The sequence below is a fragment of the Heliangelus exortis genome, chromosome 5 (assembly GCF_036169615.1).
Source record: "Heliangelus exortis chromosome 5, bHelExo1.hap1, whole genome shotgun sequence".
NCBI classification, from domain to species: Eukaryota; Metazoa; Chordata; class Aves; order Apodiformes; family Trochilidae; genus Heliangelus; species Heliangelus exortis.
Genome location: NC_092426.1, coordinates 20,411,562 through 20,430,929, shown reverse-complemented (window position 1 = coordinate 20,430,929; position 19,368 = coordinate 20,411,562). Strand labels below are relative to the sequence as shown.

At 37.0% G+C, this 19,368-nt stretch overlaps 1 protein-coding gene across 17 annotated transcripts in view; it reads left to right on the top strand.

The window, feature by feature from the left end:
• NRXN3 (neurexin 3) overlaps positions 1-18,384 on the top strand; it is a 942,831-nt gene extending 924,447 nt beyond the window's left edge. For 6 of the 17 annotated variants that reach the window (XM_071745869.1, XM_071745868.1, XM_071745870.1 and 3 more), the window contains one exon: positions 15,349-18,384. In XM_071745869.1, coding sequence (XP_071601970.1) covers positions 15,349-15,650 — 302 coding nt within the window. In that variant the 3' untranslated portion in view covers positions 15,651-18,384. Of the gene's footprint in view, positions 1-6,203; positions 6,930-14,724 lie in introns of those variants that run through there. The other 11 variants (XM_071745857.1, XM_071745856.1, XM_071745867.1 and 8 more) reach the window with 4 other exon arrangements.
• The last annotated feature ends 984 nt before the right edge of the window (positions 18,385-19,368 follow it).

Below are 19,368 nucleotides of genomic sequence, written 5' to 3'. Positions count from 1 at the left end.
GTCTCAGCACTTCCTAAAATCTTCACTTTCCCTGTGTAATTATCCCCAGTAAGTTTTCTAAGACATAAGTTTCATACTCAGTAGTGTCTCATGATCATATTTGAGAGCTGCCTTTGATATGTTTCCTGGGTACATTCTATGACAGTATAAAACTCTTTGGGATACAACTACCAAGAAGGAATTTGATTGTCTTGAAGTATTCACTAGCATTTGGACAAACTGATGACATGTATTTGTACCTGGCTGCCTCATAGCTATGTACACTGGAGAAAGGAGGAGACACTAAGATATGGTTGCTACTCTATATTTGTAAATAAGCAAAAACTTACGTAGACTTTAGTATAGCATAAATACACAGGAAATATTTGCTGCATGGGTTTAGACCAATGACAATAACCCACTCAAATCACTGGATGCAGTTCTACTGCTGAGTTTATCAGTATGAGGATCACATTTGTGGTTGCAAAATATCCCAGGATTCAGAAAGACTTCTTCCCATGTGACTGCTTTTTAGGATTAAATAAGTTTAGCTTTACATTAAAAAAAGCTTTAGCTGAGCTGACTAAAAATGTCAATCTTTAGTCTTTCAAAAAAACACATCCGATCCATCTCCCAGGAGATGGAGACATTTGAGTAGAGATGTATGGGAAGAATCCTTTCAGGTTAGTGATATTGGATGGGCTGTTTAGCACGGGAAGCATCAAAATACTCCTTGGTTTGTAGGAATATGAAAAGATAAGATTATGGCAAACACCTCAAAAATTCTTGGCTTCAGAGAATCGTGTCGGTTTAGCCCAATGATAGATTGCTTTGATACCTTACTGTGATAGCTGTAAATATACTTTCATATTTGATAGTCTTCTAGCTCATTGCTATAAAGCAGCACCATTAATTAACCCTTAAACACAAAAACAAACTGGAGGGCATGTGGGACTTTGTTAGTGCTGTTCACATGGTCATTCTTAGTATAGCTTGGCTTTTTTATTTTTGAACCTAAGATGTACCCATAGGCTTAGAATGAGAGAGTTTTTGCCAGTACAAACAGCTGGTGCAAGGGAAGTGATATAGCTAATTTATCTTAGGCTATTCTTGTGTCTCTGTGTTTTCAAGTGGAACAACTAACCAGATACTCTTACAGTTTAAATTAGGGTGGATAACCAAAGGGAATCACAGAAACAGAGTTTTAATTCTGAGTTAGGGGTAGGGATGAGGGGTGCCTTGAAAATTAGTATTTTACTCCTATTAATCTATAATCTATTTATTATTTGTGGTCTCCTAAGCACTCATTTGTCTGGATGTCTGAAAAATACTGCTCTGAGAAAGGTTTAAGCATGCAAGAATGAGGAGGGTTTTTTGAGGAGCAGGAAGGACCATCTAGAAATACCAGATTTCCCAGCTTCATGCCAGAATCCCCCACCTGCCTTTCAGTTTCATCCTATAATCTCTCCCCTCTTCTGCTCTTTTTCTTCCATTTTCCCCATATGCCAGATAATGACTGCTGGACCTTTAATTAGGAAGGCTTCTTGATGGATCTAGCATTTCTAGTGTTTGTATTAGGAAGACATAAATTCACTAACATTTAAATAGCTATAGAGTTTACTTAACCAGTTTTAGAGAGAGGGAGAGAACCAGTCTCTTAATCTGTGTTGGTGTGTGTATTTATTTTACAGTAAAGATTTGTGCAGGGCTTTCTTCCCCTTATCTATTTAACGTGTATTTCTGCTACCTAAATATTCTAGCTAGAGGAAAAAATTCTGTTGACACGTTTTGAAACTAAAAGTAGATGCAAAGCTAACAGAATATCTTTTTCTCTATTTTGTAGGTAGACATTTTACAGAAAAATTAACACTTTCCACTTCACTGGAAGGTCTCTGTTTATTTTCACTGTTATTTTGATAGTATCAACTGCTTAGAAGCATATATCACTAGCATCCTAGCCTAACACGTATGGCTTTAAATGATTCTAAAATGTTGCTGCCTGATATATGAAGTAAACTTACAAAGTCAACAGCAGCTGGGGAGCCCTGATCATGCACTGGTGACATGCATGCTCCCTTTTAGCACTGAAAGTCTTGAGAGATGCACGATTAGGCCAGTTGGGAACCTTGGGCAATTGAAGTGTATCAAAAATCAAGCTGGACTGCTAGGTCAGGAGTAACTGGTACAGCTGGTTAATAATTAGATAGAATTAGATAGGATTGTGTTGCATCAGAGAGAACTCAAATAACATGGGGTTCAACATGATAGAGAAGAGAGAAACTGTCAGACTGATGGAGCCTGAGCACTAGATTGGCAGAAGACATGGAAGTTCCAAAGGCTGGCATGAGCCCTGGGACAGGAATGCAGCCCTAGATCCCAAGTTACCATCCATCATCTTGTTCTTTAACACACAGAGAAATACACATTTCCTTGACAGCATAATTTTAAAGTGCAACTGGAAAACAAAAAATGGAAAATAGAGCTTTATAATTCAAGGTGCACAAGGGGCTTTTGTAAAAATAGCTCCTTTTTAAAAAGTTGATTTTTTTCATTTGAAAAAGATGATTATCTTGGTTCAGTCCTTCAAACAAGAAGCTTGTAAGCCTTGATATTACAGAGGCTTCTATTCCCAGTCCTTCAATCTACTCTCAGTTTTTGAAAACAAAAAGGCTGCAATTATACTGCTTAATCTTAACTTTTAGCAAATTATTCCTCATAAAAGCAAAGTAATAATATATTGTCTGTGTAGCTTCATGTGGAAACATTTAGAATCCAATTTTCATATTACAACATTTAGTTTTGACTATTAACAGTTAGATTTTGTAAAAGACTGGAGAAGATTTCCGTAGCTTCAGCAGAAGTTGCTGGACCCAGATTTTCCAAAGAACTCTGCTTCTGTTCAAGCGCCTCTGTACTGACCAAGGAAAACATGCTTAGCACCCTTCAAATCCTCTTGTAAATCTACCATCAAGATTTCTTTACAAAATCTTGTCATCTCTTTAAGTGTCTCTGGCTCCAGTTGTGGTTCTTTAGCTCTTTTGATCTTTCAAGCAGTAAAATGCTTTTCCAGACCCTCATGCAACAAGTTAGGCATTTATCATCAAATAGTGCATAAGTATTTGCTGGAGTGGCCTGACACAGACCACATAGCTGGCAACCAGAGCCATGCCTTACAGTCTGCTTAGCATCAAAGAGAAGGCATTCAGTTCTAATGTGCTGAAGTGGGATACTTCACTACTCTGAAAAAAAAGCTGCAAGTCATGACAAATACTGATTAAAATTCAAAGCTTAAATGCCTCTTTGTGAAACTCCCTAAGTACAATTAAACCAGAAACTCATAATCCTGGTAGGGAGTGGTGTCCAGGGACACTAGTCTTGAAACCTTACCAAATAAAAATCTCCATTGAGGTCTGCAGAGGCTTCACTTCTGTAATTGTTTTCTTTTCTATTCAATCTTTTCTGATCCACAAATGAACCCCTAAAATTTCCTATGTAGACCAAAATTTTGTTTCCTATAACCTGCATGTTCTGTCCCTGACATCACCCTAACCAGGTTTCCTCTTCTTTGGTTGGACCTCTTCCCTTCCTAACACTTTTTCCAAAGGGATGTAGGAGATAGGTCCAGTGCAGTCTTCTAGCAAAGGCATGGTACATTCCAGATAGAGATGCACTGTGCTGGTAGTGCACTGAGCAAAGCTTTATCACTTCTGAAGTGTTAGAGGTTCCTCTCTCAGAACTGGGTGCTTTTCAGTAATGCATTTAAAACCTATCTGTACTATTTAATGTTTGTTGGGTTTACACTTATTTAACATTCCTCAGAACTTATACTGATCTTTCAGTGTTTTTTAGAGGTACTACTGTTCCTCATGTTAGTAAGTATGAAAAAAATCCCTCCTGTTTTTTATCAAGTTTATACAAAACTACCCCTGGCCACATCTACAGGGCAAATAGCCCCATTTATTTCCAGAAATTTGAGCTCAAGATAACCACCCGCTTCCACTGATTTGACCTTTATTAGGGGTCATATTTCATGGCATTCCTAATGGAAATTAACCTGGTGGCATTCCTGATGGAATACTGAGGCACATGCAGTGCTTTTAGCCTGCTTTTCCCATCTCCTGGAGAGATTCATCATGAACAGGCTCCAATATTTTATATGTAACATTTGCCCTCTCCTAAAATAACAGCCAGAACAATTTATTTTTTTTTTTGCCGGGGTCATGAGTTCCTTAGAAGGACTCTAATGTCAAGATGATGGTCTTTATACAGTGTGTTGCCTAGGGAATTCAGAGGAAGCCAAGGACCCCTCTAGGACAAATAGTATTTGGGATCCAGTTTTAGTAAAGACTCAGCAGATAGAACTGATTCTAATATCTTCTTTAACTGCAAATCCTTTTGTAGCATAGAAACTAATCTCAGTCTTAATGCTAACAGTGGCAAGTTTGCCTGTGAAAAATCATATGGCCTCAGTACCAAATACTGCTGACTGATGGGCAGCAGTAATCAGGGACACAACATCTGAGTTCATCACTTCAAATAGATATTCACCATGGCCACAGCTTTTTCCAGCAAAGCAGACCATGTTTGTAAGAACTACTTTTTCACCTTTTTTCTCAAGCTGATCAGCACTTGCAGGAATAAGCTCAGCCTGACTAAGCAGAAAGATAAATGCCACTCATTTTGGGAATGACCAGGAGAGCTAAGGCCAGATTAAGTGCTGGAGTAGGGAATTTTGAGTGTTTGACTGAAATATGAGGTCATAGTCAGGGTGAAATGTGCATCATAGCATAGCTGATGATTTCTTCTTATCCCTTTCCCCTTCTGATGTCCCCCAGAAATACAGGGAACCCACTGGAATGTGCTTTGTCCTTTCTGGAGAGGCATGGATGGTACACCCCTGCCCACCCCACCCTCTCCTCTGCCTGCCCTCCTCCCTAAATCCTTGCTTGCTGTTCTGTTTTTCTACTTTCCCTAAATGCAACTTACTTTAAGCATGCATTATTATTAACATCCTACAGTAAAATTAAGCTATTATATAACCCATTTGTCGATCTCAGCCAATTTCTTCTATCTTTTTCTATGTCTATTTATGACGTACATCCAGACTGCACGTCCTTTTTCTTTTTTTTTTTCCATGTTTTTTTTTTTTTTAAAAAAGTGATATATAAAAAAAGATCTATTAAAAAAAAAAGCAACACTGGAGGGTGGTGGGGATTTTGGCCAACGTCAGAAAAAAAATGTAAATGGGAGCGGGATGGAAGGGAAAAAAATCCAATTCTTAAAAAAAAAATATCCAAAAAATGAAAGTGTCCCTGGACTGCTTTGTCTGTTCCTTTCAATGTGTGCATCTGGTTTGTTCATCTTTGAAAGTGTGTTTGAATACTTTTTTCTTTAAAATAAAATTTTAACCCCCCACAATTGCTCTTATCTCCCTTCTTCCTGGGAAAAAAGTGCTCTTTTTCATTTTTGCTTTTTTTTTTAGTATATCTCCACATAGTTATATTTTGATGTATTTCTTTTCAATGGTTGAATTTCTATCTTAGATTTGGTTTGTTCCAATCTAATAATGAAAAGCAAACAAACAAAACAAAAGAGTTATGAATTGTTTTCTGCAATTTCCCCCTCTGTTTCCCTCTTTGAATAAGAAACTACTTCACTGGCAGAATCCCACAGCTGTATTTTTGAGATACTACAGAGAATCTGAATATAAAAGCAATCTAATTTGAGAGGAGGGGACGGGTGTGCCAATATGGTCATTACATTTGAAACAGTGATTTCATGTGCTCAAGGAGAGATTGTCTCAAATTATTGAGAACATTGATGTCAATTTGATAGACTTTATAAAAGATGATTCTGAGAAAATGGAAGCTGTGGGTATCTACAGATGAAGTTGTTCTACTTCCAATGCATAAAACTAGCTTCCTTGTTTTTTGTTTTACTCTCTGGTTGTTGTTGTTATTATTATTATTATTATTATTATTAGTTTATATATTTTACTGCTATTTTTAGTAGGGAAAAGTTTTAAATGTTTCTATAATTTGAGAACCTTTAATGGAAATGTAAATATTAAGACTATAATAATTAATTTTTTGTAACTTGCATGTTGAAGAAGTTGCAGCTTAGGGTTTGTGAGATTGTCAATGTTAGAGTTCTGTTCTTTCTTTTCGTTGATGGGCATGAATATGCTCATTTGTTTTTGTATATTGCCCATCCCTTCCTTACAGCCAGAAGCTCTAATGCTGCTAGATCACTCCGTACCGCCCTTACATGGACATGGCAACTGACTTACACATTCACTCCCATCATCTTCATCTCCTGTCTAGTACACTCATAGATTTTTACACTCCCACTCCATCCACCCTAGGCATTTTTTCTCCCCATGACCTCCCCTTCACCACCCCTTTCTTTAGCATTGTGAAAATTTTATGTGCAGTCATCCATTCCTTAAAACACACACACAAAAATTATAGAAAAAAAGAAAATGTTTAAAAAAATATATATCAAATTGACCAAAAAGGCAAAAAAGCAACAAACTTTGCTGTTCAGAAAACATCGTGTATGTAGATAAGCAAACAAGCAAAAGCAAATTCTATAAAATGTACAGGATTTTTCAACTGTAATATGCTAACAACTTTACGTAAGATAAAAAATACAACCAAAAAACAGCAGAAAAAAAACAAGTTCGAATTTGTTAAGGTGCAAGATTTTTTTCTTTTCATGTTATGTGGTGTGGATGTATGTGTTGTTGCCTCCCTGTATCGCCCTTTGTTGTAAAACAATTATATTAAAAAAAGAAATAATAAACATTTTGCTAAAAAGTTTTTAAGAAACAACGAAAAAAAGCAAGTTACAAGAATGTGGCAATGCTACTTGTCCAAGAGCATTCTTACACAACTTTCTTTTGTAAATTTTTCCTTTCATGCCAAAAAACATGCGGGCAATTTGTTGATGTAAGTTGACTGTTATGAAATCAATGTGGTATGCTTTTCTAAATATTTTTATGTATTTTTATTACTTTTTTATTTTGAGAAAATTGTTTTTTTGATTTTCATTTTTTTTCAGTTCTCGTAGGTTTTAATCTTTCTTTTGCTGATAAAGTGAATGACTTGTTATGCTTTTTTCTTTTTCTGCCCTTGATGCTGTTGCATTTTTATGTTCTAGTATATGGTTTTGTTTTATGAAAAATGTATAAGTTCATTTGTTTCTTTTGCTTCAGTTTGTATTTGCCTTTATGTTATATGCTCTTTGTATATTGTCGATTACCAGATTGTTTTGTGCCTAAGAGGGGGTGAAGGATCCTGTGGCAGTTTGGTTCTGTTCTTTACTGGTCCCTCTCTATAGGTGTCTTTCCCCTTTCCCAAAATGAATCACCAGTAATGCCACTTTCTTTCATGCTACTTAAATTGTATGTAGCCTGGTGGTGTAGTCTTCATGTCAGGTAAAAAAAACGGTGAGACTTCTTTAGCATTTTGGTAATTCTCAGGATCTTCTTACTGCAGCTCTACATCATTCCTAATGTATTCTCATAAAGGGTTTTATTTCCATAAATTTTCTACGTTTCTCATTATCTGCCTCATGTTCGGTCTAAATGATACTCTCAAGTGTACTCTTACCAGGTAAATGCACCCATCATATTATGACTAACTAGTATCAGACTTCCTAATATCCTCCAGAAATGGTACATTTGGCAGACACTTTCCTACTAAAAGCCAGATCCCGAACTTCTAAAATTTCCTTGCTTCAAAAGAGGTTTGGATAAATTTATTAAAAAAAAAAAAAAAAAAAAAAAAAAAGTAAATATACTTAAGCTCTCAGTAAATATAATAAAATGCTGTATTTCCTTATAAGCACATGTGTTTTTAGCCTTCCTGAATAATAATGCCTAGTAGATATCTTGCTTTCAACTGTTACATCGTTTAAAAATCTGATGCTGAAAATGGAAGAAATAATTATGCTGAGTAGGAAGCTGTCACCAGTTAATCATCAGGTAAAACACCAGTTAAAACTGTTTGAAATAGACTTTTTGTTTTTTCAGTTGGAAAGGTCCTACAGAGATCATCTAGTTGAACTGCCTGATCACTCTAGGGATGACCAAAAGCTATGGAATGCTTGTAAGGGCATGGTGCAAATGCCTCTTTGACACTGACAGCCTTGGGGCATTGACCATCCCCTCGTTAAAGTGCTTCCTAATGTCCACACTGAACCTCCCCTGGTGCAGCTTTGAACCATTCCCATGGATTCTCTCACAGGGTACCAGATAGAAGAGATCAACACCTCCAGATATGGATAGGAGATGGAAGAGAGTATGTTTCAGTTGTCTGGGCACTGAAAGGTTTGGGGGTTTTTTTTGACTGGAGACATGTCAGGTACTCTCTGGAAGGTCTAAATAACTGTGTCACTGAAACTGCGTGCCCAAAAATGACCAAAAATTTGCAGCAATATATATAACATAGCCCCACATTAACTCTATACCCATCCCAGAAATTCTATACCTTCCTGTTGCTCATGAGCCATGTATTAGGAAGCACTGCAATAATTCTGTATTTTAATATAATTTGAGGGGCTTGCTTAAGAAGGCTGTTTAACCAATTCCACCAGAAGAAGTACAGTTCTATCTAATCACTTTGAGACTATATTTTCTCCAAAAGGAAAAAAGAGATATTTGAGATGAAAAGTTGCAGTATTCCATTGTGAAAATTATGTTTTTCTCTCTACTACTGACTATCAATTGCAATTAAATCAGACGGCAATGAGTAAAAATATTAAGACTGTTCATCTACAAGGTTTTGTATTAGCATCCTCTTCCCTGTGAATTAGGAACTATATTCTAAAAAATTTCCCTGGAGGACTCAAAGCAGAATTAACTGAAACACCATTAGATGTAAATTTATTAACTCAGTCATTTAATAAGGAATTATTGTGTTGATACAGAGACGAAAAAAGGTAAGGAATTCTTTTCTGTGACAAGTATTTCATACTGAAAGTGAAGTCAAACTTCAGAGGAACAACGTAAGATTAAAATGCAAAATACAAGTTTTGGATGCAGAGTTTCATGCACCTGCAGAAATGGATGAGTTGTGCAGTGCTTTTGGATGGCCTCTAAAAGCTCTTCAGCCACAGCTAGAAAAGAGACAATGAGGTTTTGTCCATTATCTGCTTTATCATCACTGGGAGAAGATGAATCTTTCAGGCTTCATTTTTGTGTGCCTTTTGTCCTGATCAGCTTGATGCCTGAGACTCCAATGAAATAGCTGTGGCTCTAAAGATTAAAGCTGGCAGCTGCTACAGTTTTTCAGTTGTGGTTTGTTTTTTTTTTCCTCTTTTTTTTTTCCTCTTTCTTTTTTTTTTTTTTTTTGGTGCTCTCTGCATTCATGGCTCACCCACAACATCCTCACAGTTCTTAAGGCTTCTATTAAATTTTTAACACTCTGTCTTTTCCAGTGGCAGAGAACTCTTACTGGAGATCAGCCCAGAGGTATGAATTATATATCTATAAATATGCTCATAAAGCAAAAAGCAGGGCAGCTCCAAGGCTAAAGTAAACCTTTTACATCCAAATGATCGTGGTAGTATAACGAAAAGCAAAACTCAGAGAAATAGACTATGTGCTAGATTTAAAGACCAACTTTTAAGGAATAAATGCAGTGTTTGCTTTGTGGAATGTGAAGGCCAAGCAGAGCACTGGGCTGTTCAGTATAAGGTTTCCCACCTCACAGACCCCAGTTCTCTCAGTGCTGCTTCCAGTTTGCTGTTCAGTGATTATTATGCACCTATACTGTGGATGGACACATTAATTTTTCATCTCTATCACTGCAGAGGAAACCATTTTATCTGTTTCCCTTTTGTTTAATGTATTATTTGGTATTGTTTGTCAACAGAAGCTTTTTAAAAACTGTATTTCTGTTTGGGAAACATACACTCCTTGCCTAGGAGAGAACACACAGAGCAGGTGAAGATAAATCTGAAAATCCTTGTGAAATCTTCGGACTGCTAAAGCAATCCTGAAGTCACAGCATACCAGTGAACACTCTTAACTGCTGCTTAACAGCCAAGAGTAAAAAGAAGGAAAGAAACCATTAACTACCAGGAAATAGTCCATGTTATCTGCAAACATAATCTAAGACTCATATGAATATTTGTTCTGAAGCCATGGTCCAAACTGTGTGACAGCTTTGCCATTTTGTTTTAAGCACAGAACTTAACTTTATAAATTAAATTTGGAAATTTAAACGGTAAGTTTTATTCAAGGCTGCACAGCATTATTTTTACAATTGAAAAAAATGGTAAGCACTATGAGAAAAAGCTTCAGCTAGGAAAATAAAAACAGAAGAACTGTACCAAATATATTTCTTTTCCACAGTGTCATGTAAGGTTTTTCATGGGCTTCTCTTTAGTTTTTTCTAGAGATCCAAATCTTTATAGCATTTGCCTACCAGAGCAAGCCTTTCAGGATCCAACTCCTGCTTAAATTGTTCTTGACAACTGAGTGGCACTTTTGTCTTTTAATTCTTTCAGAGTTTACCATTAAACTAACTTGGGGTCATGGGCAAAAGGCATCACTTTTCCATCAAAGGACCGCTGGTTCTGCTCTGCTTCTGGCTACCTTAGCAGTCATTTTGTAAAAGCTGCTTCTCCCTACACAGGCACTTATCTGCCTGTCATCAGACTCCCCCTTGTGTCTCTTCCAAGTAGAAATGTAGAACCAGTAACAAGAGTTGTTTGCACATATGATACGAAAGTTTGTATTTTCTTGCCTCCATAGGTGTTGGTGATCATGTTTCTCACCATTTCCTTGGAGCTTTTCAGAATTATCCTAAATAGCACATTTCTTTTAGACTGAGTGGTATATTTAGCATGACGTTTAAAAGGGTGTTTTGACTCCTCTATAAATCACATACCCCAAGCAGCACACGTGCTTGCATTCTATTAGACCTACAACTTCTAGCTTGCTGTGTTTCACATAGATGCCTATCGTACTGATAAAAAACAAGCCAGCTTTGATACTTAGAGTGCTTTTTCTGAGTTACTTTCTCCCACACAGCTTTTTTTTTTTTTCAGTCTCACATTGCAGACAGAACAATCAAAAATGCTAATCACCTTTTCAGCCATCTCCCCGATACTCCCCAAAAGTATTTTGTCTTAACTAAATGTAACAAATTAACTCCTTGATGAAGAAGTGATTCCTCATGACTGGCCTACAGCAGTCTCTTTATTTCTTTAGTATACAGGGAGGCATAGTATGGATCATTGGTAATTTTGGAATAAAGCTAGAGATGAGGTTAAATAATTGTGTTAATCAAGCCTTCCTGCTAAGAAATTTATTTCTCTTCTCACATATATTGTGAGATTAAAACTTTGTAAAACTCATCCCTCATTCTGTCCTGTTGTTTGATCCAGCAGATCTTCTGGAATCAAATAGCTCCAACCTTCTCCCTATCACTTACATGAAACATCACTTAGAGCAACTCTATCAATGTTTCTTAACATTTCAGGAAGACCATGATTATCTTATAGCTGTAGCAGTCTTGACCATTGGATTAAGTCCTTGACAGTGACAAAATGGTAGAATTAGTTTTAAGACAAGGGTTGCTGGGGGAGAAAAAAAAGGTCTTCATATTAAATATGCAGTATTACGGATTCCTTCAATAAAATAATCATTAATAGGAATAAAATAATTTCTTTGGAATAAAGCTGCTCAAAATATTGCCCCAGTGGGTGTCAGATCAGCTGTATATTGATATTGTGTACCAGTGTAATATATTTTAAGAACAAAAGCACCACAAAGCTCTGGATAAGAAATTAAAAGCTTCAAAACTAAATTTTTCTAATTGTGTGTCACAGATGGTATATGAAAATCACAGGTGAATACCATTTTTTAACAGCAATACACTGATTTTTTTAAAAAAAATAATTTAAAGGAACACTACCTATACTTTCTGGAACCAAAATTCCTGAATTATGCAATTGATGTAAAGTGTACTTAAATGCTATTATTTTTGTTCATTTCTTACCAGACTCAGAGATGATCTTTCCCTCTGATGCATACTGCAAGTCTATCTTGGGACCACCTCTTTGCATAGATTATAGATGCCCTGCTGCAATCGTGGATAGGGCTCCTGGACACACATAAATCATATTACACGCTCCAGTTTCTACATTGCACAGAATACAGCTGAGATGTACAAGCACAAATGGCTGTGCAGACATTTGGCAGGCGACACTTTCTCATTTTTCTGGTGGCTTTTTTGTTGTTTCTTCGGTTTTGGCTTTTGGTGTTTTTTTAAATACATGTGGTTTGAAGAGATTGGTATTGTTTTACACATGTGATCCCATGTGATACTTCTTTCTTCTTCCTCTGTCCTGTAACAGAAGCAGCATGAGCATGCTGAGGAAGCTCAAAAAACAACAGATGTCAATCGGCCCTTTCCATTTTAGCTTAAAACTAACTTTGCATTAAAGTGTGCTAACAGAATATTTAAAGTACCACATTAATTTTTTTGGCCTAATTTCTACCCTAGTACCTCTGGGATAAATCTGACTCTTTCAATAGATTAAACTGTGTCCCCACTTAGTTTCTCATTAAGGATAAGAATAAGCCATATTGCTAGTTCAGCTATCCAGATCTAATCAAACTGTTAAGTACCTTTTCCACTATATTGCTATCTTCAGTATGTAATTTCTTCAAATATATTGCTCTGCAAATGATATTTAGAAGGGATTATGATTTTAGACCATATTCTTTATAGAATTCCCATGGAAATTACTGGCAGCATTCAATGGGAAACAAGTGCATGTAATATATAGTGTAGATAGGAGAGAGTAGAATTTTGTCCCTGGTGCTGTTCAGCATTTTAACATAACCAAACTGTTCCTTAACAGGTTTTGATACATAAGCAAGAGCCAGAATCATTTATTTAGAAGAGAAATTTCATTTTGCATATCTTTCCTTATGCAATAGTGAGCATAAGTGAAAATTTCCCATTCATTAGAACTATTCCCTGCTGGGCTGCCCTCTTCCAACAGATATAGAGGACTACTGATGGTGTTAGGTGAAATCTTCTGTTTCTATTTGAAGCAGCTACCTTGAGTGGCTAGCCAAAGAAAAATTACCCAAGTTAGAATTTATACATAAACTTTCAACAGCAATATGGCTCATCCTAAAAATGTGAAGATGACCTAATTTCAGCAGAAAACTATACCATCTGAATTAAATTAATTTTTTTTAAAGTTCATTTTGCCTCCAGATCAGAGTAAACAATGTTAGTAATCTGCAGGCTCAGAAACAGAAGTTCAATCATATTGTAATATTTAGACAAAACAACACTACTACCCAAAAGTCATAATATTGCTGCTCAGAAACCACATCTCAGAAATGACACACAGATTCTTCTTGTTTCAGTGGCAGCTTATACTGTGTGAAGTACAAATATTATAGTCTTCTATACGCAGGTAGCCATCACACTAGGAAAAAGTAGCACTGATTACAGCTATCTGCATATCAAGAAATAACAGTATGTGTGAATCATAAAATCACAGGTTGTTTTGGTTGGAAAAGACCTTTAAGATCATCAAGTCCAACTATTAGCCTAGCACTGCCAAGTCCACCTCTATGCCATGTTCCTAAGCACATCTACACATCTTTTAAATACCTCCAGGAATGGTGACTCCACCACTTCCCTGGGCAGCCTTTTGCAAAAGGACAACCCTTTGTGACAACCCTTTTAGTGAATAAATTTTTGTTAAAATGCAATCTAAACCTCTCATGGAAGAAACTGAGAAAATTTCCTCTTGTCCTTCCGCTTGTTACCTGGGAGAAGAGACCAACACCCACCTCACTACATCCTCCACTTCTGCAGCGCACTGCTGGCCTCAAGAGCTAATTTGAGTCATCAGAGTCCTAGTTCAGTTATACCACCAATCACAATAAAGTCTAAACTAATTTTTAATTAAATAGAATCAAAAAGAATATAAAGAAGAACTGAAGATCAAGATGGCATGGCATTAGTAGCCCCAAAAATGCAAGGAAAGGGACATTCCTAGTGTCCAACAGAATGGTAGAGAAAGATTAAAAAGATATGAACAAGCATTGAGTAAAGCTCTGTACCTTCATGGACCTCTGTAAGTACTCGGTTCTTATTCCACCCCTTATTTTCATGAACCTTCCCACAAATTAAAAAACAGGCAATAATCAAGAAGAAATGGATGAATGGGAAAGGCCAAGGAAAAGACCTTAGGTATTGCTACAGCAGACTTGAATGGTAGAGAAGAAATACTGATATTTAAATTAAAAGATTCAGAGGAGAAAAAACTGACAACATGAGTGGTAAAATCCACCTGGGAGAACATTGTTCTGTGTAAGTCTAAATTCATTTAAACAGTCTTGTAACCAGTTTCTTGAGAAAGATCATTACCAAAAAGTGATGTCCACAGAGTCACTTGAGAGTATCTTCAAAAATAAGAAACTTTGGATCCCAAAATTCAGTGTTTTACTGTAAGTGCCTAGAATAGGCTGAAAGAGGATAGAAAAGAAACATGCAGTTTACCAATGCCAAAGGCGGGTGGGAGGGAAGAATGAAAGGCACCCCCAGCACAGTATGCTGGTAGTGTAGTTAGAGTGGGAAATCTGATCCCTGACACTTTTTCATAATGCCCAATAATCCTCTACTGCCCTTGAGTTAAGTAAGTTAATTGAAAATACATCATTAAAATGTACTAATTATCTTTTTTTTCTCTTTTCCATCCCAGGAGGTGAATTAGTTATCCCTCTACTTGTAGAAGACCCTTTAGATATCCCTCCTATTGCTACTCGTGCACCTTTCATTACACTTCCCCCTACCTTTCGCCCCCTCCTCACCATTATTGAGACCACCAAAGATTCCCTGTCCATGACCTCTGAGGCGGGGTTACCTTGCTTGTCGGACCAAGGCAGCGATGGTTGTGATGATGATGGCTTGGTGATATCTGGGTATGGCTCAGGGGAAACCTTTGACTCTAACCTACCCCCTACTGATGATGAAGATTTTTACACCACCTTCTCCTTGGTAACAGATAAGAGTCTTTCCACTTCAATCTTCGAAGGTGGCTACAAAGCACACGCACCCAAGTGGGAATCCAAGGACTTTAGACCTAACAAAGTCTCCGAAACTGGTAGGACTACTACCACGTCTTTGTCCCCTGAGCTGATCCGCTCCACAGCTTCGTCCTCGACTGGGATGGTGCCCAAATTGCCAGCCGGCAAAATGAATAACCGTGAGCTCAAACCCCAGCCTGACATAGTCTTGCTTCCGTTGCCCACTGCCTATGAGCTAGACAGCACAAAGCTGAAGAGCCCGCTAATCACTTCCCCCATGTTCCGTAATGTGCCCACAGCAAACCCCACAGAGCCGGGAATCAGACGGGTTCCGGGGGCCTCAGAGGTGGTCCGCGAGTCGAGCAGCACAACGGGGATGGTCGTCGGCATTGTGGCTGCTGCCGCCCTCTGCATCCTCATCCTCCTGTATGCCATGTACAAGTACAGGAACAGGGACGAGGGGTCCTATCAGGTGGACGAGACACGGAACTACATCAGCAACTCAGCCCAGAGCAACGGCACACTCGTGAAGGAGAAGCAGCAGAGCTCAAAGAGCGGCCACAAGAAACAGAAAAACAAGGACAAAGAGTATTATGTGTAAAAAAAAAAAAAAAAAAAAAAAAAAAAAAAAAATATTTATATATAAATATATAAATACTTAATGAGATTTAACTGAAATATCAGAAACATTGCAGCGAACAAGATTGGGAGATCTATCGTGTGTGGGAAAAAGTATTGGGAAAAAAAAAATTCAGCAGTGACTGTTAATGTCTCAGTCATCGCTTGGAGTCAGCAAACTGCCCTAATGTATTATAAAGCACACTTAGCGTTCTGGAGATGGCGCGCACAGCTCTGCCCTGATAGTGAACTTGGACGTCTCCGAATCTCCTCCTCCGCTGAACTTTCTGCAAAGGTAGAAGACTTCATGGCTTACTTGTTTCATACCTCCAAGTGAGTCTTTAACAATGTTCGTGATCCCTGACTGTATCAATAATTTTTCGGTTTACTTATTTAAAAAAAAAAAAAGAAAAAAAAAGAAAAAAAAAAAAAAAAAAAAGGAAGGAAAAAGAAAAAATGCAAACATTATTAAACAACAAATAATACTGAACAAACTGATCTGGCTGTGTCCAGCATACATATAATTTTTCGAGATTGGAGGAGGGGAATAAATGATTCTGGAGATTGTTGGCTTTTTGATTTGATTTTTTAGGTTGATTTTTGTTCGTTTTGTGTTTTTGGTTTTTTGTTACTTTTGGGTGTGGGAGGGAAGGGTGGAGAGAAACACAGTGGGGTATGAACCAGGACACGAGTTGAGAAGAAATCTCGGAAAAAAAAAAAAAAACATAAATAAAGAGAGACTATTGCCATATATGAACTCAAAAGCTACCCATGGTGTTTACTCTGCATATCTGGTTGTGTTGTCTCTAGAATCCGTTGTCTTGCAGTAAGTTGTTTGCTAACAACACAGAAGTGTCTGATGGGTGGTGCTGAAAGAATTTATCATGGAAAGCTGGTTCCCTTGGATCTGGCTCCAGTATTTGCAATTGAATTGAAGAATAGATAGGTTTGGGTCTGTTCTGATCAGTCATTGGCTTTCTGTGAGAATATCACTTGATATGCATTAGCACAGAAAAACTATGTTTAAAGGTATATGAAAATTCAGAAAATAATGCTTGAAAAAAAAAGTAGCCATTCTGAGCTAACTATACCATGCAAAAAAATAAAGGAGCCATCCTCTGGGTTCTGGTTCTGTGACTGACTACAATGCATGCAAAAAAAAAAAAAAATCAGTTTAATAAAGAGATCAGAAAGACAGCACTGGAGTTCAACTTGTGACAAGACCCATAGATGTCAAAAAAGCTGAAAACTTGTAAAAGAATGCAAAATACATAGTGTTTTTTTGACATAAAACTGTTTTTCATATGAAATATTTTAATTTTGTAGCTTGACATTTCAGATCATGTGTCTTTCCATTCGCTCTATTCTCTCTTTTTCTTCTATTTTACATCAAAGAAAATAAATAAAGCTGCTGTGACACAAAAAAATAAAGAAAAAGGAATTTAATAATATAATATATATATATACACACAGATATATTTATCATGATATGTTTGATGGGACGACTGGAACAGAAGTTCTATTATGGTCTTAACACAGAATGAGGATGTTCTTGAGGAATAAAGTAAAATGAAATAGACAACAAAAGGAAAACTTAAAATGTGAAGAGAGTATGTGTTTTAGATTTGTCACAGTTACCTGTGTCAAAAAAAAAAAAAAAAAAATCTGAAATTTTGTTTACATATTTTACTACTATTTTTTTTGCTAGTATAATTTCTATATGGATACCCCGATGGTGTATATACAGAGTCATGGTTAAATTGGGAATGTCTTCTGTTTTTATTTGACTTATTTAATTTGATTGTTTGCTTTCTATATCTTCCCAGTTCTTATGAAAGGGATTATCTTACTGTACAGAACAATAGCCAGGTGGTTTGACGGCCATGCCTATAATGTGCAAAAAAGCAAATGAGGGAGAGAGGTACAGAGAGACAGAGAGGAAAAACAACCAATACCAAGATGGATAAAGAATTCTGGAATATCAGAAATGTACACTTTTTCTGTATACAGATGAAAACTAATCAGCTGTTTAGGTTTAGAAATCTACTCTTGCTGGTGTTTATAAGTCGCATGAATATTTGACTTTGAAGAAGTGTCATCAAATACACACACGCACATGGAAACTTAAACTGAAATATCCCAGCCTTCTCAAACATTTAGAGAAGATGCTTTCATGTTAACAAATATTTTCAGTGCGTGTATGTGTGCGTGTGTGTGGTGCGTGTGCGTGCGAGGTTGAGTTTTTTTCCTTTTTTATTTTTTATACTAAAAAGAAAAAAAAAAGACAGGTTTTAAAAAGGTATGAAAGCACGATTTTAGATGACTTAACTGGCCGAAACTATATAAAGTTGATTATATCTTGATGTCTGTAAAAGATTGCTGTTCTTGGAGTCTTGGAGTCTTGTGAAATGATTTCCTGCTTTATTTCTTCCTTTCCTTTTTGCTTTCCTTTTTTAAGTTAAAGGAAAATGATTTACTCTTTCCTTTTTTGTGTAAGTTTCTATTGGACAGTTTTTGGGAACATGTGCATTTCTGTATGTGGGCTTCTACCATATCCCTGTTGCTTTATGGACAACCTTAAGAATTTTTATTTGAGTTATTGTGATGTTACTGCTTTTTTTCCCCACTTTCTTTTTCTTCTTCCTTTTTGATTATTTTTCTTTTCTTATTTGCATTTTGTTTAAAGATATGCTTAGCAATAAAATGTTCTTCCCAAAGCTCTGGATGTTGCTGGGGTTTTATTTCTGAAACAGTAAAGGGAAATTACAGACCTTTAAAGGTGAAAAGTGGTCTGTGAAGCAGGTATCCGCCACCCTGTGGGAGTGTCTAACTACCAGATTACAGAATCAGTCATATTTGCATTTGTCCTTTAGTCAAATGAATCCTAATTCTTTCTTTTTCGGGGACACAAATGCAACTTAGCATGGGATCTACCTTGCACCACTCACAAACCCTTGTCCCCCACCAATACCTCAATGGGTAAGAGTTGTTCTCTGGAGCAGGGTTTCAGTGACCTCAGATAAAAGGCAGAACTACACATGACAATACTTTTACCACTAGCCTTTTGTATAAAAGAGGTTACTGATTTGCTTATTAGCATGACTTAAGCTTTACTGAGTATTTGAAACCAAAACACAGTAATTTTGCCTCCAAGAGGAGACAGTAAGTCTAGATCCTTAGGGCAAAAAGGTCAGCAGAGAAGTTCAAGGTATTTGAGGGGTAAAATTTAGGGTCTGACCCAGTTCCAGCAGTTCCCTCTGGGCTAGCTATTTGCAGCTACGCACCTAAGATATTGACTTAATATGCCCTTTCTAAAGTGTTGTCTGTTTTCATTCTTGCTTTGAAGCACGTACATTTATGGGATTCTGGATTCAAGGATCACAGAATCAGCCAGATTGGAAAGGACCTCTGAGATCATCAAGTCCAACCCTTAATCCACTCCCACTGTGGCTACCAGACCATGGCACTGAGTGCCACGGCAGTCTCTCTCCCTGGGGAGCCCATTCCGATACCTGATCACCCTCTCTGTAAAGAATTTAAAGAATTTTTTCCTATTATCTTGGCACATTTGCCAACCTGGTAATGAAGTATTACAACTGGGGGTGTCATGAGGCTGGTGTCTGAGATCTTGACTGATTTTTACTCCTTATTGTAGAAAGTTTCCCTGCATTAGTAACATTTGTTGGGTTAAGGTACAAAGT